This window comes from Colossoma macropomum, unplaced genomic scaffold (assembly GCF_904425465.1).
Source record: "Colossoma macropomum unplaced genomic scaffold, Colossoma_macropomum, whole genome shotgun sequence".
Classification (NCBI taxonomy): Eukaryota; Metazoa; Chordata; class Actinopteri; order Characiformes; family Serrasalmidae; genus Colossoma; species Colossoma macropomum.
In genome coordinates this window covers 26,637,603-26,664,412 of record NW_023494786.1, presented here as the reverse complement: position 1 = coordinate 26,664,412, position 26,810 = coordinate 26,637,603, and the positions used below count along the sequence as shown (strand labels likewise).

The 26,810-nt window shown below is 39.5% G+C and overlaps 1 protein-coding gene across 5 annotated transcripts in view; it reads left to right on the top strand.

Moving 5' to 3' along the window:
- The window catches only part of trim3a (tripartite motif containing 3a), a 52,075-nt gene that overhangs the window by 19,927 nt on the left and 5,338 nt on the right, over positions 1–26,810 (top strand). Inside the window, exons 1-14 of one of the 5 annotated variants that reach the window (XM_036565108.1) lie at positions 1,647–2,165; positions 4,101–4,160; positions 10,895–11,082; positions 13,473–13,713; positions 14,299–14,450; positions 16,416–16,596; positions 18,623–18,970; positions 20,134–20,521; positions 21,578–21,681; positions 21,797–21,964; positions 22,692–22,860; positions 23,769–23,828; positions 24,514–24,584; positions 24,851–24,991. In XM_036565108.1, the coding sequence (XP_036421001.1) occupies positions 10,937–11,082; positions 13,473–13,713; positions 14,299–14,450; positions 16,416–16,596; positions 18,623–18,970; positions 20,134–20,521; positions 21,578–21,681; positions 21,797–21,964; positions 22,692–22,860; positions 23,769–23,828; positions 24,514–24,584; positions 24,851–24,991 (2,169 nt within the window). In that variant the 5' untranslated portion in view covers positions 1,647–2,165; positions 4,101–4,160; positions 10,895–10,936. Of the gene's footprint in view, positions 1–1,646; positions 2,166–4,100; positions 4,161–10,894; positions 11,083–13,472; positions 13,714–14,298; positions 14,451–16,415; positions 16,597–18,622; positions 18,971–20,133; positions 20,522–21,577; positions 21,682–21,796; positions 21,965–22,691; positions 22,861–23,768; positions 23,829–24,513; positions 24,585–24,850; positions 24,992–26,810 lie in introns of those variants that run through there. The other 4 variants (XM_036565088.1, XM_036565072.1, XM_036565099.1 and 1 more) reach the window with 4 other exon arrangements.

Here is a 26,810-nt window from a genome sequence, read left to right as displayed (position 1 = left end):
CCATCTGCACTGCTGCTGCACCATTGGCTGATTAGATAAGTGGATGAATGAGTAGGTGTGTCAGTGGTCCTAATAAAGTTCTCAGTCATATACTTACATAGATATGCACACAGAAACTTTACTGATCTTAAAGGAAATTGTAGGGTTACAGCAGGAACCACAACAACAGAAAACAAAGCACAGCACTGTAGCGTAGAGAAAGAGAGTGAAGGGGGAACCTGAAGGCCTGGGTTTAGGCTTCCTGCGTCTGATGTCATGTCAGTGTTTAGTTGCTCCCATTCAGAAGGCGTGTGTGAGGCGCAGGAGGGGGGAAACGAGAGAGCGAGCGAGTGTGTGGAAGAGAGTTCTATATCTTTCTCTTATTTATGTTTACATGTTTACTGTCAGCTGCTTTGGCAATAGTGTATCTTGTTACATTCATCCCAACAAAGCACTGCTGAACTAAACTGAGAGATTTGGGGGTGAGGGAGTGAGAGAAAGAGCAAGGGCAAAATTGGGGTGGGAGGGGGGACGAGAGTAAAAGCGAAAGAGAGAGAGAGGGCCGGCTGCAGTGTGGATTTGGTTACTTGGGCTGGTCGGTGTGGCCAGGAGGCCCAACAATGAGGCTTGAGAAAATGCAAAATCCCGTTTAATGCTGTGAGACGGCCTGCGTGGCTGAGCTTTACAATGTTTTTATTGTGTGTGTGTGCGTGTGTGCGTGTGTGTGTGTGCGTGTGTGTGTGTGACAGAGTGCTGGCTGTATTGTGTTTCTGTGATTTGGCTCTCGGGTTCACAAATCAGAAATATTTTCTTTCTTTCTTTCTTTTTTTTTTGTTTTTTATTTTTATTTTTAAGGGCAGCTGCTTTAGAGCTCTGAGCTTACACAGTCCGACCTCACTGTTCCCTGTTTACACACACAGACAGGTGCTCTCTCTCTCTCTCTTTCTCTCTCTCTCTCTCTCTCTCTCTCTCTCTCTCTCTCTCTCTGTCATGCTTTCTCATGCGCTGTCTCTCGCTTTTACACTCTTTTCCTTTCCCTTCTTTCTCTTTCTCACGTTCTCTCTCTCTCTCTCTCTCTCTCTCTCTCTCTCCCTCCCTCTGTCATGCTTTCTCATGTTCTCTCTGTCTCCATCTCTCTCTCTCTTATTTTTCTTTCTGCCTTGCTTTCTCATGCTCTCTCTCACTCACTTGCACCCCTCTCCCTCTCTCTTTCTCCATCTCTCCCTCCCTCTCTCTGTCTCTCTTGTTCTCCATATGTCTAATGCTTGCTCCCGCTCTCTCTCTCACTTGCACCCTCTCTCCCTCTTTCTTCGTCTCTCTCTCTCTCTCTCTCTCTCTCTCTATATATATATATATATATATATATATATATATATATATATATATATATATATATATATATATATATATATATCCTTTCTCTCTTTCTCTGTCTTTCTCTTGCTCTCCCTGTCTCAAGCTTTCTCCTGCTCTCTCTCTGTCTGTCTGTCTCTCTCTCTCTAACTTTCTCTCCTTTTTTTCTCATGATGCTTTTTCATGCTCTCTCTCTCATGTTCTTTTTCCCAGTATCTCATGCGTTCTGATGCTCTCACTCTCTGTCCCTCTTTCTCATGTGCTCGCTCTCTCTCTCTCTCTCTCTCCAGAGCAGCTGGACTCAGAGGAAGGAACTGGGAGGATTTTTGGGGAAGTGCCATTTTAAGACTTCCTCTTTATTACTCCCCTCCCTCGCCTAGCAACGTAGCTACAGAGAGTGAGCGAGTGAGCAAGCGAGCAGAGCAAAGAGGCTCCAGACCAGATATATTAGAGAGAGAGAGGGAGAGAGAGAGAGAGGGAGAGGGAGGGAAACAGACAGAGAGGCAGACAGATACACAGGCAGAATAAGAGATAGGTATGCAGAGAGAGAAACAGAGAGAAAGAGAGGGGAAAAGAAAAAGATAGATGGAGTGAGAGAAAAGAAGAAGTAGAGAAGTAGAGAAAGAGATCGTGCGAGAGAGCGAGTCTCGCCTGCTGTGCTGCAGTGTGAGAGTGAGTGGTCCCGGCTGCTGCTGCTGCCCCGTAGAAAAGCAGTAATTAAAAGATCAGTTTACCTCGCGCTTCAACAAAGCAGCAGACGAGAGCGACTGCTAGCCGAGAGGAACTGAGATTGGAAGGGGAAGTAGCTAAGCTCATGTTTAGACCACACGGGGGTGAGTCTGCATTATTCCTCTTTAGCTCAGCTTGGTTGTGTTGTGTAAGACTCTGTATCTGTCTGTGATGTGAGCAGTGTCAGTGATGTGGACATTAGTAATGCAGCCAGGATCTCAGGGGTGTGTCCACCTGACATTACAAGGACATGCTCACAGAAAGCCTCTGTACAAAATAATATCCTGACCAGTTTTTGATGTTTTTAAGCATGGGTTTCTGGTGTCACCTTCTGCTATTATAATTATTGTCATATTTTGTACTTCTTTCGAATGTGCTATTAAGTGAGGTCCACACTTAAAATTCCAGTTTTAGTACTTTCAAACGGCAGTAAAGAAACACTGAACTGGACTGTGAAATCATTATGAAGGGCTGAGCAATGAATCGTTTGTATATTAAAGCCGCAATTTAAAAGAGCACAATTTTCAAGTCATAAGAGATGCAATTTTGAAGGGGAATTCCACCTGTTTTTCAAAGTTTCTATAAAATTTAGTTTTAATATGTAAATAAAGTCATTCAGAGTGGTTTGATGTGAAATGGTTCATTGTAGAGAAACTTACTGACTCTGATTTCTTTACAGTGGTGGTGATAGGAAACAGGGGTCTCAAAGGCTACAACACAAACATAGCCATTTTATTCACAATCCAAAACCAGCACTGAGCCTACACAAGTTTTTATATGTAATGTTGATCGTGATGAAATTGTGGCAAATCTGAAAAAATAAGTTTTCTATGGGATTATTTCATTTTACAACTCTGTGCCTGTACCTCTCCACTATAAGTGTATTTAAAAAACAGGTTTTTGGACCAAAACCTTAACATACAGACATCATGCAGTGTATTCATAACCATTTCATGTAATAACTTTATCTGAGGGAGCTTTTAGAGGCATTAAACCTCTGTTAAACCATGTTGAGCAATTCTGGCTTGCGAAGTTTCTCTTCAATGGAGCTCTTCATATCAAACCATTCTGAATGACTTTCTTTACATCTCAACCATGCAGAGTTTTTGAAAAATTGATGGAGTTCCCCTTTAATTGTAAACCACATTATTTAACGCTCAGGTTTTAACTGAAGAAATTAACCTAATAATAGAGTTAACTGGCAGTTTCACTACATTCAGTATTAAAGCCTCAAGCCTGAAAAATGGATGTGCTGTTTTTCTTGGAAAAGGCCTGGAACTTAATTTAAAGTAATCGTATTTAAATCTCAAACGCAATATTGGTCAGAAAAATCACAATAAGATATTTTCCCCAAGTCTTTCTTCCCTAATCTTAAATGTGGTCAATCTATGCGCATTATTTCTTGAGCAAAATTACCCGCCCATGGAATAAGATCCATTTCATTAGATAAAATTACTTAAAACAAGTAAAAATATCAAGAAGTGTGTTTAATAAAGTTGCAGTGTTCTTCAAACAATCTTTTTTTCAGTAATGATTACCATCATTAAAGTGTGTGTAGTACAGATGCTGGCCCATTTGTAGCTGCAGTTGAAAGGCAGTGTAGATCTGTGGAAACTGAGCTGAGTTTTATGACAAGATTTATGAAGTCATTGTTTTCCTTTTGTATTAGTTTTCCCTTCAAAGACCACCTGCTTTCCCAGGGGGATTCTGGAGCAGGAATTCAATGAAAAACGAGTCTAGCGCAGAGTCTGAAGCAAAGCCTGTTGTTGTAATGCTGTCAGATTGTGCTTGTAGCCGATTCACAGCAACTTGTGCATGATCAAGTAAACCTTACTGAAGTTGCCTGGGTTTAGAGAATAAGCTTCATTCATTATTCTTACTGTGTTTACTATAATTACCAACTGTAGCTCTTTTAAGTGGTGTATTTTGCATCACCTCTTGGTTTGTCTTCATTTTTTGTCAATTTTTCTGACTTGACTGTAGTTAGTTTCATTAATTAAGCTGCATATTTTGTGCTGTCATCATCTTCCTTTCTTCAGCAGACAAGCCTGTAGTAGCTTACACCGTCAGATCGCTTTGCTCAGCTTCATGTAGCGTCAGTAAGTATGCAGCATCGAGGAAAAGCAAACACTTACGCTAGATAACAGAGATGACATTCAAATGACCTGCCAACCTCCCCGTCGCCTCCCAGCTGTACTTTAAGCAAAGCAGCAGATACAACAAAGGAAAGAATATCCTCTGCCAGCTCTGTTTAGTTTGTGAATGGGATGAATTTAATAAGTGGACAATATTTTATGAAAGTAATGAGGCTCCATATGAGCAGCATGAAGTTTAGATGGGAAGCACATTGTGGATCTGGCTTGTAACTCACTGACTTCATCATAGCTGAATGAAACCTCTTTTACTGTCTACTTTCTTGTTTGGTTACCCACAGCCTTATTAAATATACTGGTATCATATAGATTCACATGACTATATGGTCAGGCAAAATCAAAGAAAGCAGATAGAAAAGGAAGCTTCATTCAACTACTCAAAGGCAGCTGATCACTCACTCGTGTTCAGCAAACTAAAGATTCTCCACAAGGGGGCAGTCTAGGCTTAAGCCGATTGACAAAAGTATGAATCACCAATCTGTTGTGATTGGCACTCAAGTTGGACAATATAAATATCTTAAAATATGCCATTTACAGCTTAAAGATATTTGTATATGTTTGTATATGTTTTCTTTCAATGAGTAACTGAATCAGGCTTGATTTGTTGTCTGGCTTTAGAACGATCTGCAGCAGCATGAGGTTGAGCTTTTTTCGTATTCGTTGTTGTGCTTGTTAATTTTCTTAAAACCAGAAAAAGACAACACATAGCTACAGTAACAGTAGCATTTTCACAAAAGGTGATTTGCAGGCTGTAACCATGCAATTTATTAATCCTATAACAAACACTGCCAACCAAGTCGAGCCAGCTTTATGTATGTAGCACGTTTGAAAGACAAGTGTCGGCCAAAGTTCTGCACAATAAAATCAATCAAAATAAATATGAATGTAGTATTTTATGAGAAAAGTAGATTAGAAAGGCCACCAATGACTAATCAAAACTTCGCTATAAAATAAATGGAAAAAAATGAATTAAATAAAAATAATAATAAAAAGTTCAAGAGCTACTGACAGCAGGACAGAACAGATGACTGAGTATATAGTTTTTAAAAAGAGAGAGAAGAGGAAAAAAAATAGTTTTTTATCTATATCTTTTAGCTGGTGATGCCTTAATGAAAAATGAGAGACTGTTCCACAGTCTTGGAGCAGCTACAGAAAAGGCCCAGTCACCTTTGAACCTCATTTTTTTTTGTACATTAAACAATAATGGCCCCAGATCATTAGCTATAGCACTGGCCAAATCAGGATTTCCAGATGTAATAATGTCTGCTTTGTCTTGGTTTAAATTAGCACTTTATGTCTCCCAGACAATTGGAAATGAGGCGCAGAGAGCCATTTTCACCCAGCTTAAGTGGGAGGTATAACTGTGTGTCATCTGCATAACACTGATGGTGATGCTGTACTTCTGAAAGAGGGACTAAAGAGGGAGCATGTATAAAGAGAACAAAATAGGACCCAAAATAGAGCCCTGAGGCACCCCGCAAATAATAGACACTGAGAAGGAGGAAAGGTTACTGAGTTAAAACAGCAGTTCAAAGTAAAAAAATCGTGCCGAAAACAAAGTGTTCTTTTGACAAAGAAGTTTCTGACCAGAAAGCTTTAGCAGTGTGCTGTGGTCATACGTATCCGAGTGTGGTTTGAGTGATTAGATCATGCGTTTCCAAAACCATGTTCACACCCGTACTTGGTGTTGCCCACTTATGATCACATCACCCAGGATGCAAGTTGATGCCAAGTGTGAACAGGGCCTTACAAAGGAGCACTATTAGCACACAAGTAACTTATGCTTAATAAGAGTGGTGCTTGCATCAGTGGCTGTGTTTGCATGCGAAAAATTTTGACTGTCCAATTGAATACATTCCGATTAGGTTAAGACTGAGGTGTTTATATGTTCACTCTACTTAGCAATCTGTTGAAAATCTCCATTTAATGCACACTACAGTAATCCGATCCAAAGTTACATGCATGCATAGAGTACCACTTAGTGTAGATGTTACCATGACAATGAGCATCACAAGTCCAGTCAGAGTTAGACGAGCAGCAGTGAGCAGTGCTTGTGTTTTTAACTGCTCAGACTCAGGAAAACGTACTTCACATGTCTTTATTAAAGAAGGCCGAGAGGAAGACGTTGTGTTCTGAGACACATAAGCTGGACGTCCGTCCCACCGCCGTCTTTTAAAGATCAGAGCACAAACTTCGTCTCTTCTGCAGACCAGTTTCTGCTCCGCCATGTTGAAAGTTATAAACTTTCACTATTACGCGACACACATGCGCAGAACGTACTTAAACTTTCCGATTGGGAATGTAATCAGATACAGGTGTTTACCTGGTTATTATTCTTTTATTTAATGGGTTATTTACAGGATTACCCACCTTGATAAGTAGGATAGAAATTGTAATTCGAGTGGCCTCAATAGGACTTGTCTATTCTGACTGAGGTGTATACGTGGACATGTTCTATTCTGATTGAGCTATTAGTCGGATCATTTAATGGATTATTAGGCTGCATGTATATGTGGCTATTGATGCTGTGGCTATGTTCAGACTGCAGGTAAAAGTGGCCTAAATCTGCCCAACTGCACAGCTGCCCAAATCTGATTTTGTAATTTGGTTGTGCACATTATCTTCATAATGTGGCCTGTATCTGACATCAGTTTGTACAGATCACATTAGTGACCTGCATGCTTAAAAGAAAAACACAGCTGTCCTCTATATTTCCTTAAGATTAATAGTCTCCTTTCACATGACAACAAAATGAGCCGCTATTTTAAGCATGGAGTAAAAACAGTAGACACTAACATGACCATGTTATACAGAGTTTAGGAAAAGAGTAAAAAAAGGTGAATTTCTGTTCCTGTTTGAATTGTGGAAGCTAATCAAACAGAGAAAGGAAGGTCTTTTTTTTTTCCAATTACCCGGAAGAAGAATGCTAGCAAAAGGATGCATTACACTGGCAGAATGGCCACCGGGAGGCCTGCAGAAAGGAGTTAATAAACAATGAGTGACTGGTAAGGTGTAACAGTCAGTACGTATCAGTGTGTATAGCTGCCATGTACAAAATTGGAAATAAAACATTATTAAGTAGCAATAAAATGCAATTATTAGACTTTCCCTACATTTATGGTGTAGTGATATTACAGAAGGCTACAATATGCAAATGAGCTCTTTAACCAATCACAATCTGGGTTCTTGGCTTGGATGTGCAGTTCTAGGAAAAAGTTTTACTTGCTATAAAAGCTTTTATGTGGAGATTCTTTAATTTGTAAAAAGATTCTTCATGCTGGCACATCTCATTTATAAAAATGATTCTTTATAGAACCATCAGCTGAAAGTAGCCCTGTTACCATCCCAAAGTTTTAGCAGATGAGTAAGTCTAATATGATACCAACGATTAATAGTTAAACTACCTTTTTGGTCATTTTATACAAGTGTTTAAAGTACAAGACTAAAGTGGCCGAATTGATTCTTTGATGCAAAAAGTGTTATAGCATTGAGTCTAGTCTACTTTTATTGTCTTTGTTAGACACATGATTTGCTGTCAGCTTAAATAATTGCGATCTGACATCTGTGTCGCAATTGTGACAGAACTGCTTGAAAGGTTCTTCAAGAAACCAAAAGTGGCCTTTTATTACATTAATCCAGAGAACCACTTATGGTACCTTTTACTTTGTCTGTATTGAGTAGCCCCACTTTCATGGCTCTGATTAGTCATTTTGTAAGTGTAGAGTAGCTAAAATCCCACCTCATATGTTTGCTAGCTTCCTCTGACATAGGGATGTTGGGTCAATAGGACATAAACAGAAAAGATGGAGGCAGACACTGATTGTTCACTAATGTGAAGCCTCACACTCTTTCTCCAGCACTGTCTTATGATCACTGTGAAAGTACAAGCAACATTAAAGTAATATCCTGTGAAAATGTTATTGGAAAATAACCCACAGAGACAGAAACAGAGAACAAAATTCGAAACGTGAAAATGAAAGACCACCTAAAAAAATGAATGTAGCGGCAATTGTTTTTCTCTAGGGTATTGCATGGTTTCTCCTGTGCTCTGGGTATAAAATAGTCCCCCACCCGGCTGCTGGCATGTGGGCCGTGTCACAATGATGAACCCTGAGCAGTGGCGTGTCGTGGTGCCACCACAGGGAGCGCAAGCCTGATAAACAGCCCCTTAACACGCCAGCATCAAGAACAGCGCTTAACTGGGAAAGATGCATTTCACCCATTAAGCATTTACGCCTTTGTGGTTTTATTAGGGGTAATAGTGCTGTTAATACTTATGCTTTTCATTAGGATGCATAAAACGTTGCGTATGTATGTCTTTTGGAAAATTCAATTGGGTTTACTGCAAATAGCAAAATAGCAAACAGCTTTTGTCATCACATAATTGCTCACACAGGAAGTGTCCTAAACAACTGTTCTTATTAAAAAAGATCTGTCCTCAGGGGAACTTTAAAACTTGCTTGGCCATAACGGGAAAACCATTAAATGGTATAATCAAGATATAATCATTATTCTATAGTCTGTTTAAGCTGTTTTTAGCTTTTAAGTGTGACTGATTGTTACACTAAGTACATTGTGGAACATTTAAAAAGCTTATAGCCTGGCTATGTTATTCTTTTTTACTGTTCCTGCTGGACTTTCCTGTATTTGTTTTTGTGCGTAGGAGAATTTTTTCACAGCCCACTGCTTTAGGTTGAACAGTTACACTGAGTCTTGCAGCCTGCTTGGGTAGAGCAGGGGAAATGCATTATCTGTCTGACTGATGTTCTGTACTCTGTATTGATGGGGTAGCTTGACCAAACATGGAAGCTAATAGCCACTATTTAGGTATTGGAGATGGGGTAGGGAAATAGAGATGGGGTGGGGTATTGAACAAGTGGTAGGGTAGTGGAGCAGTGGTAGGGTGTTGGAGATGGGGTTGGTTATTTGAGATGGAATAGGGTATTGGAGAGGGGGTGCAGTATTAGACATGTGGTAGGGTACTGGAGCTGGGGTAGGGTAGTGGAGATGGGGTGGGGTATTTGAGATGGAGTAGGGTATTGGAGAGGGGGTAGAGTATTGCACATGTGGTAGAGTATTGGAGCTGGGGTAGGGTAGTGAAGAAGGGGTGGGGGAATTTGAGATGGAGTAGGGTATTGGAGAGGGGGTGGACTACTGGACATGTGGTAGAGTATTGGAAATTAGGTAGGCTGGAGTTGGACTGGGATATTGGGACGTGGAGTGGGGTATTGTGCATGGGATTTGGTAATGGAAATTGGGAGGGGTATTGGAGGTGGGGTAGGGTATTGGAAATGGGGTTTAGTACTGGGTGAGGAATGTAGTACTGGGCATGGGGTGCGGTATTCAGCATACGTTTTGGTAATGGATATTGGGTGGGAGATTGGACTTGGGGTAGGGTATTGGAGATTGGGTTTGGTATTGGGTCTGGGGTGCAGTATTGGGCATGGGATGATAGGATAGGGATATTGGGAATAGGATAGGATACTGGGCATGTGGTTCGGTATTATAAATTTGGAGGGGGATTGGGCATGGGTTAGTGTATTTGAGATATGGTGGATTATTGGAATAGAGGTTGGGTATGTAGCCAGAGTGTTGGGTTTGGGACGCGGTATAGGACTTGGATTGAGTAGGAGAATTGGGCATGGGGTGCAGTGTTTGGGGTAAAAGGTGCGATAGCTTCGAATTGCATTTTTAGCAGTCATATAAATGGGGCTTTCTGCCCACGGGCTTCAGAGTGGAATCTAAATGAGAACCATTAGATCAAATCCAGTGCCACACTATTCAAGTTCAATTTTCCCGCCTCCAGACATTCTTGTGCAGTTATAAACACATGAATAAAGCTGGTTTCATTCAAATCAGATCAGTTTTTTTGATGAAAATGAAAATGAAGCAAAACGAAAAGCAAAACAAAAATGCAAGACACATGCACTTCTAGCCTCTGGCTTTTTCCGCGATTCTCAGTAGGAGTAGGTATTAGAGGAGGTTGCCTCATTTCCCTCTGGTAGTTTACAGTACCTATTTTTAGGCATGGAAAGAGCTTGGGACAGGAGGAGGAAGGGTCATTGTGTCATTCCTGAGGTAGTAGTCTTGATTTAAGATACTTTTAATCCCACATGGAGCACAACAGTGGAATTTCACTGTGACCAGAGTAAATGTCTCTGATGGGATTCATCAGTGGTGCCACTGAAAAGTTTTTCTCACCGCATTACATGCCACAAAATCATTATCCGATCCAGTTCATTGATGATAACAACTGCTGGACATAAAAGCTATAGATCCATGACACAAATGGATTCCTCACATGATCTTAGTCAAGTTTCAGTCATTTCTCAGACACTTCTGAGTGATCAGAATACAGTTAAAACACTGTGACCATTTAGTAATGAGTAATTATTGTTAATAATTGGTCAGCAGTATAAACAGCATCTCTTCTTTGTCTTTGATTCACATCACAGTGAGTGTCAGCAGGCTCCCATGTCTACACTGGTATATTCTCACCAGTGTCCTTATTAATGCTGAAAGTATAGAGACACAGCAGATCAAAGAGAAGCACAAGGCTTCACTCCTTTTGATTCAAAATTTATCAGTGCATCTTTCTTTCTCCCCATGTCTCTCTGTCTGTTTCTGTCTCCTTTCTTACTCTATCCCCCTCCTCTCCTCTCTGTCTCACTCTCTCTCAGTAGGTTAAGAGGTGTGTGTGCCTCCTCCACCTCTTTTTGTGAATGCCTCTCACCATGGCTAAGAGGGAGACCGGCAGCACAAGTCCAGTGGTGCGACAAATAGACAAGCAGTTTCTGGTCTGCAGCATCTGTCTGGAGCACTACCACAACCCTAAAGTCCTACCCTGCCTGCACACCTTCTGTGAAAGGTACAGCATCGAGAAGACTGATCCTGACGTTTCTTTATCTTTTTCAGAATAAATCCATACATGAATATTTCTATACTGATCATTTTTTAAAAATATTTTATTTACTTTGAAGCAAAAATGTGTATTTAATGCACAAATAAAAGAAATGCAAAAATCACTGAAGCCATCATTTTATAGGCTGGAAGTACTTTTCTTATGCAGTGTTAATGGCTGAACGAATGAATGATAGTAATCCTTTAGAGTTATTTCATTGTTTCGTTCATATATATATATATATATATATTAGTCCTAAAATGGGTAGTAGTAATAAAACTATTTTAAAGGGCAAGAATTTGATGAAGTATCTAAACATGACAAGGCTAAACCTTTCACTCTACAGTCCATATAGGGAAATTAAGCAGCAAAAAGAGCCCATATTTTATTAATTGCTTTTGTGATGTCACAAAAAACACCACATTTACATATCCACCTATTTAATCTACGCCATGCTGATTCATGCTAATTTTAGAGTAAGAACAGTTTTAGCCCAGAATAAGGAACAGTACAGTCTAGCCAATCAGAACATAGTTAATTTACATACAGTCTTACAGGCACAGTGACAAAAACAGACAGTTTATTTCTATATAGTAAAGATTGATCTGGTAATATTTATATGAAATATGATTGTTTTTGGTGCAAACATTATAAGTGGACCTCAAGGGACAACAAATACAAGACAACTGTAATATATGGGCCCTTTAAAATCCACATGACCAATCTCTACTCTAGAAATGATGCATTTTCCCTTTTTAAAGTACTGCACTGGTGTTGGTTTTGGGATATTAGCCTTACTTGGTGTCAGAGGGGTGTCAGTGGTATTGCCCAACCCTGACTCTGACCTTATCAGAAAGGGCAGAGTGTGAGTAATGCAGTGAAATATTGTATTCACGTGGAGCTTTTCCTAATGCCAAAATGCAGCTTTTACCAGTGCTGGCAAGCTTGAGGCCTAGAGCCTCTTTCAAAGCAGAAGTGGTCCAGCCTAGTGAGAGGGCTTTGCTCCAGACAGTGGATTTAGTCTGAGCATTGCTGTGTTATGACATCATGTTCAAAACCACCCACTGTAAGTGAGCTGTTACAGGGTTAGTCTTTGCTTTTACTCTGCTAGAATATCACCCTATCCTAGGAATCCTGTGTTAGTCATCGGCCCATGGCTCACAGTTATCCTGCTGTCAGAATTTGCAACACCCAAATACAGTTTTTGTTATGTCTGTTTATCAGTGTGGCCATATGGACCTGCAGTATTAGGCTTAACAGTCTATTTGAGTTGAGTGTCATTCATGAATCTCCAGTCCATCTTAAACAGAATGAAAATGTTTATTGTCAACCTCTGGAAATGGAGTTATTATCATTATGCTTTACATTACTATTATGTTACTTAATCGTGTAAATGTAATGCCTTAATTATATAATGAATTTCATACAGGAGTTACATATTCACATTTATTTTAATTCACAAGCTGTATCGGCAGGTTTGAGCCTACATTTCCGATTTTTCGGCAAATAGCAGAGTTTTTTTCCTTTTGCAAACTTTTTATCAAGTGCAAACAAAATATTTACAGAAATTAAATTTGTTATCAGTTGAAAATTGAGTGTACACTTTCTGCACTCGTTTCAATACACTATATTTTACACACACATATATATATATATATATATATATATATATATATATATATATATATATATATATATATATATATATATATGTGTGTGTATGTGTGTATATGTGTGTGTGTATGTGTGTGTGTGTGTGTGTAGAGAAACTTACAAACCCTGATTTCTTTACAGTGGTGGTGATAGGAACCAGGCGTTGCGATGCCTGCAATGCAAATATAGCTTTTTTTTTTTTGCTATTCTAAATTGCCAGTGAACCTACATGTGTCTGCTGAGTATAATGTTAATAATGATCAAACAGTGGAAAGCCAGCAACAATACTTTTTTCTCTGGGGACTATTTTGCCTTGCATGTCCCTGTCTGCCATAAATTGACTTTAAAAATGCATTTTAAGCCAAAAGCCTGTCAAAAACTATTGCAAAATAGTTTCTCAGGTATCAGGTAATGTATTTGTAACCATTTCATGCAGTTAAAGTTATACCACAATAACTGTCTGTGAGGGAGCTTTCAGACATGTTCAACTCTTTGGACTTCTGATTCCTCTCACCACTCCTCTAAACAGTTCTGACTCAGTAAGTTCCTCTAAAATGAAGCATTTCACAAAAAAACCCACTCTGACTTTGTTTACACCTTAACAATTTAATCATGCAGAAAATTTAGAAAATCAACAGAAAATCAACAGAAAATCAACAGAAAATAACAGCTTCTCATCCATCCCTTTTTTTTTTTTTTTGCAGATGCCTCCAGAACTACATCCCCCCTCAGTCTCTGACCCTGTCCTGCCCGGTGTGCCGGCAAACGTCCATCCTGCCTGAGAAGGGTGTAGCAGCACTGCAGAATAACTTCTTCATTACTAATCTGATGGAGGTGCTGCAGAGGGAGTCGGAGTGCTCTCAGCCCGAAGCCTGTAACGTGCTGGAGTCGGCCAGCGCTGCCACCTCCGCCCAGCCCCTCTCTTGCCCCAACCACGAGGGCAAGGTCAGCCAACACACCTGGACTTTTCAGACAGCTTTCAGAAATGTAGTGGACTTTTGCAAAAATAAAATTTATATTTTAGTCAATAATAACTTATAAAGGTAGTACAGCATTATACATGTATTTACATATTTTGTATTACTATACTAGAAACATATAATGATCATTTTAGATATTTTAATACAATTTAAACAGTTATTTATGCAGATATTTGAACATTCCTCAATGATTTAGCACATTCTATACAGGGAATAAACTTAAATATGTTTTTTTTTCTCCAAATTCCACTTATTTGCTGATTTTAACATATTGAAAAATAAAACATAAAATATGAAATGTGCCATTTTTTACAGTGTTGCTACATTGATTTATTATTATTATTATTATTATTATTATTATATAAAATTCATTTATTATGTTAACTTATTTTCACTTAATAAGTCAACACCAAACTTTTGAACAGTGATTTTTGAACAGTGAAGTTGAACAGTAGTCTGTACTTCACAGTGTTTGTAATGGTACAGTGAATTTGTATTGTTTGCTCTGTGTTGTTCATTCTCTAATGGTTCTCCTTTGCGCCCTCTGCAGGTTATGGAGTTTTACTGCGAGTCATGTGAAACGGCAATGTGTTTGGAGTGCACAGAGGGAGAACACCGGGAGCATGTGACCGTTCCTTTGAAGGATGTTCTAGAGCAGCACAAAGCAGCTCTCAAGAACCAACTGGACGCCATTCGCACAAGGTCAGAGCATTCACAATGCTTAGAAGCACGGGTGCAGCACAAAATGCACCTGGATCTGACCGCAATGTGCGCTCACGATGTGTCTGAAATTAACATTCAGTTTTGTTTTCAGTTTTGCGAGCAGGTAAGCCCAGTGATCCTGAAAGGGCACGAACAGGGGTGTAATTCTACTCCAGCTAAAAAAGGGAATTAGTGAGACCATAGCAGGATACGAATGCATATTGTGGCCACATCACAGAACATTTTGTGCCATGTATTCTCACAAATGTCTGATACTGAAAGCTGAAATAATGTTGTTCTGTTGGTAAATATTTTTTTCAGTACGTATTCAAGGCTGGAGCTCTTTTAAAAAGCAGTCCAGGCTGAAACACTCATTATAACTTCAGTGTGAATGGGTGGGGCTAAACTGCTGAAAGGTCATTTATAGAAATGAGAGGTTTTTGTGTCATCACAAAAGCAGTGAATTAAAAATGGGCTGTTTTTGCAGCAGCAGTATGATGTCCACGTATGGACTGTATGGCCTGCAGAGTAAACGGTACCTTTTTAGCAGTTTAAACATTTAGCAGTAGTAAACTATACATCAATCTCTCACACAGCAGTGTTGCTGGAGTTTTTAAACACTGTGTCCACTCACTGTCCACTCTATTAGACACTCGTACACTCTTAAAAAAAAACATGGTTCTTCAAAAGATCTTTAGTAAAGAAAATAAACACTCAAAGAACCCTTTGCATGATTAAAGTGTTCTTCAGATTGATGGAAAATGTGCATGAATGTTCTATAGGTCTATATAACACCCAAAAGGGTTCTTCTATTGTTACAAGCTGGACATTGTAACAATAGAAGAACCCTTTTGGGTGCTATATAGAACCGTTTTCAAAAAATGTTCTGTATAGATCCATCTACAGCACATTCTCCATCAAGCTGAAGAACCATGCAAAGGGATCTTTGAGTGTTCATAGTTCTATATAGAACCATTTTCTTTACTAAAGAACCCTTGAAGAACCATCTTTTTAAGTGTGTACCTGTTGGTCCACCTAGACGATAGCTCATCTGTTGCTACACAGTTTGTGTTGGTCATCCTCTAGTCCTTCATCAGTGGTCACAAGATGCTGCCCACAGGACGCTGTTGGCTGGATATTTTTGGTTGGTGGACTATTCTCAGTCCAGCAGTGACACTGAGGTGTCCAAAAACTCCAGCAGCACTGCTGTGTCTGATCCACTCACACCAGCACAACACACACTAACACACCACCACTCCATCAGTGTTACTGCAGTGCTGAGAATGATCCACCACCTAAATAATACGTGCTCTGTGGTGGTCCTGTGGGGGTCCTGACCATTGAAGAACAGGGTGAAAGCGGGCTAACAAACTAGCAGAGAAACAGATGGACTACAGTCTGTAATTGTAGAACTACAAAGTGCTCCTATATGGTAAGTGGAGCTGATAGAATGAACAATGAGTGTAGAAACAGGGAGGTGTACTTAATAAAGTGGCCGGCTGGTGTATATGTATCTGGCATGAAAGGTTTCCTACACCCAGCCCTCGAGATGCAGTTTTGCAGTTAACATATGCATAATTTCAGTCTGTGCTTTATTGCTATTCCTGAGCTTTAATGTAATAATATACAGAGAGCAAAAAGCCATCCGAGCATAGACATGTAGGTCTGTAATGTCTGATTTGAGACCTGCTGTGATACCCAGTGTGACCACAATGTTAAAAACCAATAAAAAATATGCTCATAAGACATGCAATTACAACGCTAATTATCCACTCTGCAATAACCATAATAATCTTCCACCTAACATTATTGCAACACCACGAAGAAAAACAATCAGTCTTGATTGCACGCCCACCGGTGTCTAGGAAACAAATCTCCATGGCCTCTTAACTGTAGTATTAAATCAGAAGTTGGTACTCACCCCCTTCTTTCATTCCTTTCTTCCTCTTCTTCCTCCTCCTCCAGGCTTCCTCAGCTGACGGCAGCCATCGACTTGGTGAAGGATATATCCAGGCAGCTCTCTGAAAGGAAGAATGACGCCATCTCTGAAATCAGCAGCACCTTCGAGGAGCTGGAGCGAGCGCTGCACCAGCGCAAGAACACTCTCATCACTGACCTGGAGAACATCTGCAGCACAAAGCAGAAGGTATGAGAAATGGGTTTTATAGGGATCAGATGAACCAGGGTGAGCCACTGATCTGGGACCAGTTCCTGTCCATTAGGATCTATTGAATATGGTTATGTAAAATATTATAACATTATAAAAGGTAGCAGATCATTGATGAGTCAAACTAAGATGAACAGGCAAACAGTGCTATTTCTATTTTGGATGAGGAACACATAGAGCTTCAGAGCTTCATAGCTTCGTTCAGGAGCTGGAACTCATACGTTGTTTTCATATGTTGCTCGGATGCCTGTAGCCCAGTTTGAGCCTCTTTTGGAGAAGCAGCTCTACGTGCAATGAAGCAGAGGATAAACTAATTCTTTCAGGGTTTGTTAAAAGATCTAGCTGCTGTGACACTGAGGTGATCAGTCATCCTGGTTATCACCATGCCAAAGCCAAAGACAACAGTGATAGGCTGAGTGAGTTCATGTCACCTGCACAAATTCACAAAAAAGATAAAATTATTTTTGCTGTCCAAAAATATCATGAGATGTGCAAGATATCATCAGTTATGTATGTCTTTGAATTATTTTTGGGAACGTCAGAATAAATCCAATTGTACTGTAATAAATAACAGCAGATTGCTGATTATTCCAGTAGTTGCTTATGAGCAATGTAAGCTGCCTATTAAAAATGTTCAAATACAAATTAACTTTTTTTGTTGTTGTTGCTGTTGTTTACGTCTTTTATGAAAACCACTGCCAGTGATTAAAACTAGAATGAGTCTATCAAGACAATGAGAATCAAGACATTTTAACACAAAAAATAGCGAGAATGGAATTAAATCCTGACCTGAGAATCAGTATCAAATCAAACCTTAAATATGTGTATCGTTTCAACCTACATTAACAGTAACAGTTACATATCCAAGCATCAGCACTCAAACTACTCAAGTGTTTACATCTGCACCAAAAGCGCTACATCGCTGCTGTCGGAAGGAAACCTTGTATCTCCACAATGTTAACTTTACAGCAGAAGGAAAAAAAAACATTCTTAGTTTTGAATGGAAGTTAATGGAACTAGATTTTTTCCAAGCACTTTTGGAGCATTTCTGGTGGTCCGTTCATCATGAAATTTTGGCACATTGTGAAGGTCAGCTGGCATTTCTGTAAAAAAGTACAAAACGACAAAAAAGGAGATACAAGGTTTTCTTCTGACAGCAGCAATATGTGCTTTTAACAACAGGCTGGAGAAGAAAACTGTCAAATTATTAATTAGGCAATACTTTCTTTTCATACCAAGGAAGACACACTTTGATGAAAATGAAGCTGAGTGATGAAGCTAAATATTCCCAGAGTAACAGCACATGGCTGTTTTACACTAATAAAACCTTATCAGGCCTTTTTTCTCACCACATTGAAAATGACAGTAAAAAAAACTTTTGATGGGCAGAGTTAAATCACTGGATTTACTGAGCTTAAAAATGGTAGACACCAATTTATTTCTAATGTGCTAAACCACTTGGCTTCAGATATGGCTTTGTAGATATTGCATACTTGTATCTTGTAAATCTCGAGTCGAAACAGCAGAGAAGTGCATTAAGCAGACAGTTCAGTGTAGGGGTGGGCAGTGTGATGATATCATTATCGTGATAAATTATGTCACCATACGCTTTTCTGAGCACCTCGTGGATATCATCATTATGTGAAGCATACTGAGCAACTGTATATTTCGTTGCTGAGTGACCTTATTTAGTCCTGTTTAATTGGATTTATTGCAGTACAGTTTGTAAAACATCCAATAGAAATCACTGTAGTTGTAGATTTATTGTAATATTGTAGTAGTATTTTTATATGTGACACTACAGGTTCTGTTTTGTGTTTCAACTCATTAAATCTCAGAAAAATGAAATTTCTTGATGCATATTATGTATCATGAAAATGCCTTGAAGTATTGCGATGCAAATCGCCCAGCCCTAATTCGATGGATATTATCACAAAGCAGCTTCTCAGGGAGTTCTCCAGCTGAGTGTATAACTCTGCCGTTGTATGTTATCTGCTGTGTGTAGGTGCTGCAGGCTCAGCTGGCTGCTCTGCTGCAGGGGAAGGAGAACATCCTGAGCAGCTGCAGTTTCACTGAGCAGGCTCTGAACCACGGCAGCGCCACCGAGGTGCTACTGGTGCAGAAGCAGATGGGCGAGCGGATGGGGGCACTAGAGCGTCACGCGTTCCCAGAGCAGCCGCACGAGAACGGCCACCTGCAGTGCCAAGTGGAGACGGAGGGGCTGCGGCGCTCCATCCAGAACCTGGGGGTCCTCCTGACCACCAGTGCTGTGGGACACACTAGCGTGGCTACAGGAGAGGGGCTCCGGCATGCTGTGGTGGGACAGTCCACTACTGTCACTGTCACCACCAAGGTGGGTCACACTGCTAATTTCGACTGCAGTTGGGTCAGGGTGGAAATTAGATCCAGAACTGCTCTGTACACGACCGTGTAAAAATTTGGAATATTGCAATATTACTATATTTTTAGAATTATGTAGAAGAATTATACAGGATTTAACTGACTGTAATTATTAATATACTATAATTATCTCTTTATGGTAATTTCACATCTAGTTACCTGCTTTGCTTAGGGAATATTGTTGTTTGGAAATAACTTTGGAGTCATTCTTAATAGCACCCAGTGCTATCGTTAGCAAGGTAGCGTCATAAAATGCTTATTGTCATGTTTGGAATATGTTTGAAAATGCGAACTGAAACTTTTATAAAGCGTTAAAAGCTACTGGAGTGCTAATAGCAGCCTTTAGCTGAGTGAGTGAGTGAGTGAGTGAGTGAGTGAGTGAGTGAGTGAGTGGTTTGTCACTTTAATGTGTTACATGCTTAGTCACTTTGTGTCTTACGCGGTTTGTCACTTTGTGTGTTATGCAGTTTGTCACTTTGTTAGTTAGGCGGTTTGTCACTTTGTTAGTTAGGCGGTTTGTCACTTTGTTAGTTAGGCGGTTTGTCACTGTGTGTTATGCAGTTTGTCACTTTGTTAGTTAGGCGGTTTGTCACTTTGTTAGTTAGGCGGTTTGTCACTGTGTGTTATGCAGTTTGTCACTTTGTTAGTTAGGCGGGTTTGTCACTAGTTAGTTAGGCGGTTTGTCACTTTGTTAGTTAGGCGGTTTGTCACTTTGTTAGTTAGGCGGTTTGTCACTTTGTGTCTTACGTGGTTTGTCACTTAGTTAGGCGGTTTGTCACTTTATGTGTTAAGCGGTTTGTCACTTTGTTAGTTAGGCGGTTTGTCACTTTGTTAGTTAGGCGGTTTGTCACTTTGTGTGTTATGCGGTTTGTCACTTTGTTAGTTAGGCGGTTTGTCACTTTGTTAGTTAGGCAGTTTGTCACTTTGTGTGTTATGTGGTTTGTTACTCCATTTGTTGCTTAATTACAGGCCAGGTCCATCTAAAATATCTTCCAGACCTGATTTACAGAATTATTGACATTGCCTTAAGAATCAGCAGAAATATGCTTTATGTTGCACAAATGAAAATGGGTATGTCACATTTGATTTTTTTTTTTTGGTTTGTTTTTCTAACAGGATAAGGCTGGTGAGCTGGTAAAGACTGGGAACGCAGCTCTAAAGGCTCAGATCACCGGCCCAGCTGGCTCTGTCACTAATGCTGAGGTGACAGACAATAAGAACGGCACGTATGATGTGGGCTACACGCTGTGGAGTGAAGGGGAGTTCTCCTTCTCTCTGCTGCTGTACGGCCAGCCTGTACGCGGCAGCCCTTTCCGCCTTCGGGCCGTTAAACCCTGCGATGCCCCGCAGTCCCCGGACGACGTGAAGAGGCGTGTAAAGTCCCCCGGCGGAGGGGGAGGTGGGGGACATGTCCGGCAGAAAGCAGTGCGGAGGCCCTCCAGCATGTACAGCACTACCAAGAAGAAGGAAAACCCCATAGAGGACGAGCTCATCTACAGAGTGGGTGCGTGTGAACAAAGACCAAAGAGCGGTACATTAGTGTTTCTCACAGCTTCCTGTGGTGCAGCTGCTGGAAAAAAAAAACTGTTTACCTGTTCCATTTAACTACTGTTTGGATATGTTTGGAATCACTTGCTCTATTAACATTTTGTATAATATAAAATTTGCTGGAGTATGAGCCTAATGTAGCTAACAAATAAAGGAAGCTTATACATGCCTGAATCATCAAGTGCAATCCAACATGTCACATTGTTTCTAACACTGTTTGACATACTGTTCTCAAATTTCAGGCTTCAGTATGTCTGCTACTACTATTTTAGCTGTGCAACATACTTTTCACCCATTTTTTTAGAGCTAACAGCATGTCATACAGTGTCAGAAACCACATAAGCTAGTCGATTAGAGACTACTTATAAATTGAAAGTGCTGAAGGTTTCAGTATAATTGAATTGGTGAGATGCAAACAGTCATTCAGTGTTTTTTTTTAATGTGAAATTGTAGAGACACTTACTAGCTCGGATATCTTCACAGTGGTGGTGATAGGAACCAGGGGTCACATGTCTACAGTGCAAATTTAGCCATTTTATTGACAAACATATATATATGGGATTTCTCTTCTTGTGTGCTTTGTCCCGCTCCTGTCTGCAGTAGGCTGGTTTCCCGCCTGCACCAGCATGCAACACACTAGTCCCACGCCACAAAATATTGTGGCGGGTCTCACAGGTCCTGCGGGAATCCACGGGAGTGGAGACCTCTAGCTCATAGCTCATGGTGCAAAACTTAAGAAGCAAGTTTCCAACACCAAACATGCCTTGGCTGATTGACTACTTGTGGATTAGTGGAAAGTTATGGAAATTTGATTTTTTGCTGAACTGTCACTTTAAGCAAAACATTTCATGGATTAGCTATAAATTTTGTTCTGCAATATCATTGTTAGCCCTTGCATAATGTAACTATAGCTAAATTTGCTTTGCCTCACTCTGTGTGTGTGTGTGTGTGTGTGTGTGTGTGTGTGTGTGTGTGTGTGTGTGTGTGTGTGTGTGTTATCTGTGTGTCACAGGGACGAGGGGGCGAGAGCGAGGAGAATTCTCCAACCTGCAGGGCATCTCCACCTCCAGCAACGGACGCATAGTGGTGGCTGACAGTAATAACCAGTGCATACAGGTGCAATTCAGTAATGCTCATATTACACTACATACAGCAGGTGCACATTTAAAGTGCAGTGTTTGAATGTCTGCTTGTCATTGGTCTTAAATTTGTGGTTGTGGACATTTGGCAGGTATTTTCTAATGACGGTCAGTTTAAGATGAGGTTTGGAGTGAGAGGTCGTTCTCCAGGGCAGCTGCAGCGCCCCACTGGCGTCACAGTGGACATGAACGGAGATATTATTGTGGCTGACTATGACAACAGATGGATCACTATCTTCTCCTCTGATGGCAAATTTAAAGTGAGTGATTGTAATTATGTTGCTTTTTTAGAGCCTTAAAAAATTAATATTATATGTCTGTCCATTAATTCGTTCATTCATCCATTCATCCACAAATTTTGTTCCAATTTGTGTTGTATATTTATTTTGGAAAGTAATTAAGTCCGAATAGAAGAATTCAATTATTTTAAAAATAAAATACCAAAGTAGAAATATTATAGAAAATACTATACCATTCAAATATTTTATACCATTCAAAAGTTTCACTGTTCAAAAAATAATATAAAATGAGCCTGATTCCAGATAAATGTGTTAAATTATATGAAATATATTAAATTATGTTATATAATTATGTTATTGGTAGGCTAGTTCTGTTAAAGTTCATCGGTTTTACCATGAGGAAAAGTTAGATGTGTTCAGACTGATGAACAGAGCTGTAGAACATTCCATGTGAACTGGGAAAGATGTATAACTTTGAGGATTGTGTTATATAACACCCAGAATACCTCATAAAATGGTGATCACATCTACATATAATACATATAATAACTCAGAATCCTTGAGATATTGAATAAAATGTCTAAAAATGCACTTGGTGTCTATATTGTTATAGTTATATGTATGTAAAATAACACAAAAGCTTAATATAATAGGTGTTTGCCAAAACGTAGGTTCAGCTGTTGATACTCTGAGTGCCCTCTCACTCGTCCTTTGTTTGCTGTTTAACTGTCCTTTGCTTGTGTTTTAGAATAAGATTGGAGCGGGGCGGCTGATGGGACCTAAAGGAGTAGCTGTGGATAAAAATGGCCACATCATAGCTGCAGACAACAAAGCCTGCTGCGTCTTCATCTTCCAGTCCAACGGCAAACTGGTGACCAAATTTGGAGCAAAGGGAACATCGGACAGGCAGTTTTCAGGTGCTTCACTTTTCTCTGTATGCTGAATGCTCTGAAATGATCAGCATTAATTTTGAGCATAACACAGCAATGCTAGCCAGTATATGAGTATCATGCACAGCTTTGAACAGTTGTACACACATTAAATCATAATATTTCCATTAAAACACTAAAAAGATTACTTAAGTGCAGAAAATATGTGTTTCGGTGGTGACAATTCTTAATGTTACACACTGATTTCCAGACTTTGTCCATTAATGCCTTGGGTTTAAATAGATCATAACATAATCCTTGTAAATATCTAAGGCATGAATAATATATATATATATACACAGTACCTCTGCATTTGACCCATCCGTGCAGTGAAACACCACATACACACTAGTGAAAGCACACACACTAGGGAGCGGTGGGCAGCCCTATCCACAGTGCCGGGGGAGCAGTTGGGAGTTAGGTGCCTTGCTCAGGGGCACCTCAGTCACATACTCTCGGCTCAGAGGATCAAACTGGCGACCTTCCGGTCACAGGGCTGGTTCCCTAACCTCCAGCCCATGACTGCCCCAATGGTCCATGTAATGCCAGACTGTGGATGGAAGAGGCTTCTGTATCTGTTCTTGATAAATCATTCTGTAGTGTTGCTGCTACAGCCTTATTGTGATTCTCATTTCATAACTGAAATTCATTCTCATAACTATGATAAGGTGCGATTAGCATGCTATTCAACTGCCATTCAAGTGTTGCATCTATTTATAATACAATATTATTATCATATAATTTATGTATCATTTATATAATACAGTGATTCAAAAAGTATAATTGCAGCCCAACTCTGCCAGTATCTACAGAGTATCTACATGCAGTACAGGCATATAAATTCAGGCCTATAAAAAATGATGATGCACTAACTCTCTTCTTTCTGTTCATCCTAGACAAAAGTGCTCCAAACACTCCAACGGAGCCGAAACTCAGTAAATCCGGCCCTGTCTTCAGTAAGTAGCCTTAAAATATCTCAGAGAAAGAACAACTCGTCATAAAATTAAACAGCTAAAAGAAGAGGCTGGTTTCCAGATTAAGTTTAAGCCTAGACTTTACTTTGAGTGGCCCTTTTAGATGAAACAAACACTCAGTGGACTCTCAGTAACATGTCAAAAACATATGAGGTTTAGGATTAGGTTCTGGGTTGAGTTTAAGGTTAGGGTTAGGATTAGGGCCACGGTTAGGGTTAGGTGTTGAGTAAGGTTGGGTAAGGTTAGGTTTTGCTTAATGGAAGTAACATATTAATAACACATCTACTTAATGTAAGTAATGTATCAACAGAACATCTACAAGATATTTACTTCAGTGTATTCAGATGCTTCATTACTGCTACTTCACTGATGTGTTATTGATGTGTTACTGATAATCTTTTAAGAGTTTATTAATCACCTACAAAGGACCACTCCAAATAAAGTGCTACCAAACTTTCTGAAGGTGAATCACTGTTGAGTTATAAATTTAGTCCAAGACTAGGCTTAATCCATGTCTTGAAAATGGGCTCTAAAAGAAATTCATATGCGAACCACACAGTTTCGGTTTGAACCATATAATAAAAAGTGATGTACAATTTCCAAACAAAATCTCACTCTTTCTCTCTGTTTCTATCTTCTCCTCTTGCCTCTCTACTGTCATATGTAGGTCCCCATTTTGTAGCCGTGAACAACAAGAATGAAATCATTGTGACAGATTTCCACAATCATTCTGTTAAGGTATGCTATGGCTGTCTCTGCCTATTGCTTCAGCTGTTTCACATGTCTTCGGGTATTAGCATTGTGCAGTGAGATGGAAAACAACGTATTTTCATTTATTTCTCCCATGGTTATAATGTCATATTATTCTGTGTCATATCTAATGATAAGTAGGCCTGTCCCTCTTTAAAAGACAGCATACAGTGGCTAACATATTTATGTTCTTTCTCTGCATGGAAGCACATCTGTTTGCTGTCAGCTAATGTGGATCTCATTCCTCTGCTCAGGTCTATAATGCAGATGGGGAGTTCCTGTTTAAATTCGGTTCTCATGGGGAAGGGAACGGCCAGTTCAATGCTCCCACGGGGGTGGCAGTGGACACCAATGGAAACATCATTGTTGCAGACTGGGGTAACAGTAGGATACAGGTACACTTTATTTACGTGAACTGGTGGCTCTATGAATAAAGCAAAAATTGCCAGAAGATTGACTTTGTATAGTTTAACCATCTACAGTAAATAGATTACTCAGTAAATGTTATCACACCTAGCTTTACATTTTTTGAACTTAACATATCACTGCCGTCTGACCAAAACCTCGTGTCTCCATTTTTTGCCGTTTTTCAGTTTTTGACATCATTTGAAAATGCCTGTTGACCTTAACATTTTGCATAAGTTTCATGACGAATGGACCAAAAGAAATTACCCAAAATGACTTGGTAAAAAGTCTGGTTCCATTGACTTACATTAAAAATAAAGTATGTTGTTCTTTCTCCTGTAAAGTTGTCATTTTGTTCCGACAGCAGTGATGTGAAAGATTAAGCAGGCTGCTCTTACGGAATATTTATAAATATATGTCATAACGAAACATCCATATTATAGAAGCAGTGTAGTGTGATACTAAAATCATGATGATGCAGTTTGAGAGTTTGCAAAACCGACAAACTTCATATATAAGTTTGGCCAAACCTTTCCTGGCCGGCTACCTGAATTCCTACTTGTGTTATTCATAAACACACTTACCACTGCGGTCACACAAAGCTGAAGTTGACTTCCTATTCGCCTGTTTCTTATTCTAATTTTTGTTCCACCTTAAATGGAGCCACAGTTTCATTCTGGAACCTGTACAGGTGCCTGCTAACTGCTGTACTATTTAAGGTGGAACGGAAAACGCAGAGAAGAAAACTGTGCATTGTGTGAGTCCATGTGTCAAGCAAACCTTGACTGGCTCCTGATGCGTTTGGGGTGGAAGAGTGATTCCACAAAAGGGGGCTCCATTTATATCCCACTGTTAGTACATTTACAAATATGTATGTAAAGCTAAAAGACATTTATATGCTTGTTTCAGATGAATGAAACCTAAACAGCACTTAGAAAGCAGTATTTGTTCCTGTCCCAGCCCATCATGGCTACACTTTGCAATATAATGTTCAAAATACTTCCAGAATCAGATTATTTTTGCAGTATTGTGCGAATCTGTGTAACATCTCATGCTTGAAACAGTCTTTTTTTTAGGAGTCCTCTATTAAAGGTTATGTTAGCTGAACACATTCACCACTATGAAATATCTGGAATACTCCATTAGTGACATAATCAATGGAAATTTATATTTATCTGAATTCCCTGAAGATAATGGGAAGAGAAATAAGTCCTCACATTCTTTTTGTTTTTATTTTTTTATTATTATGATTATTATATATTATTTATATATTGGCTGATGAGGTCACTTTGGAAGTACAATCAAGTTTACCTAAATCATGGAATGAAAGTGAATTATTAATTACAAAATATGAGTAAAATGAAATAAAATTAAATTAAAATGAAATACATCATTAGTACATCCTTAATGGACGCTAGTTAACCACATTTGAACCACATCCAGTGCAGTTACCTTCAACGCTGTTACTCGTTTAAGCCATTGTCGACGAAGAACCCTATAAAAATATAGATATTGCTCCTGAGATGAGTTAACACACTGTTTGAATAAGTAAATGCATTTTTCCTAGATGAAATGTACAAATTTGAAAAAAAAACCCCAAAAATAGAGAGTTTATTTTTTAATCATCTAGGATGAGATCCAAACAGTACTTGACCTAAAACAGCAAAGAGAGCCGTTTGAGATGCACTATTACAAACATTTACATGACCCATCTTCAAAATATTACAAACTGTTATTGAGGAGAGAGAGTAAATATGGGGTATTATTTTTTCTGTACATTCTGGTTTGAACACTGCCCCCTAGTGCCCA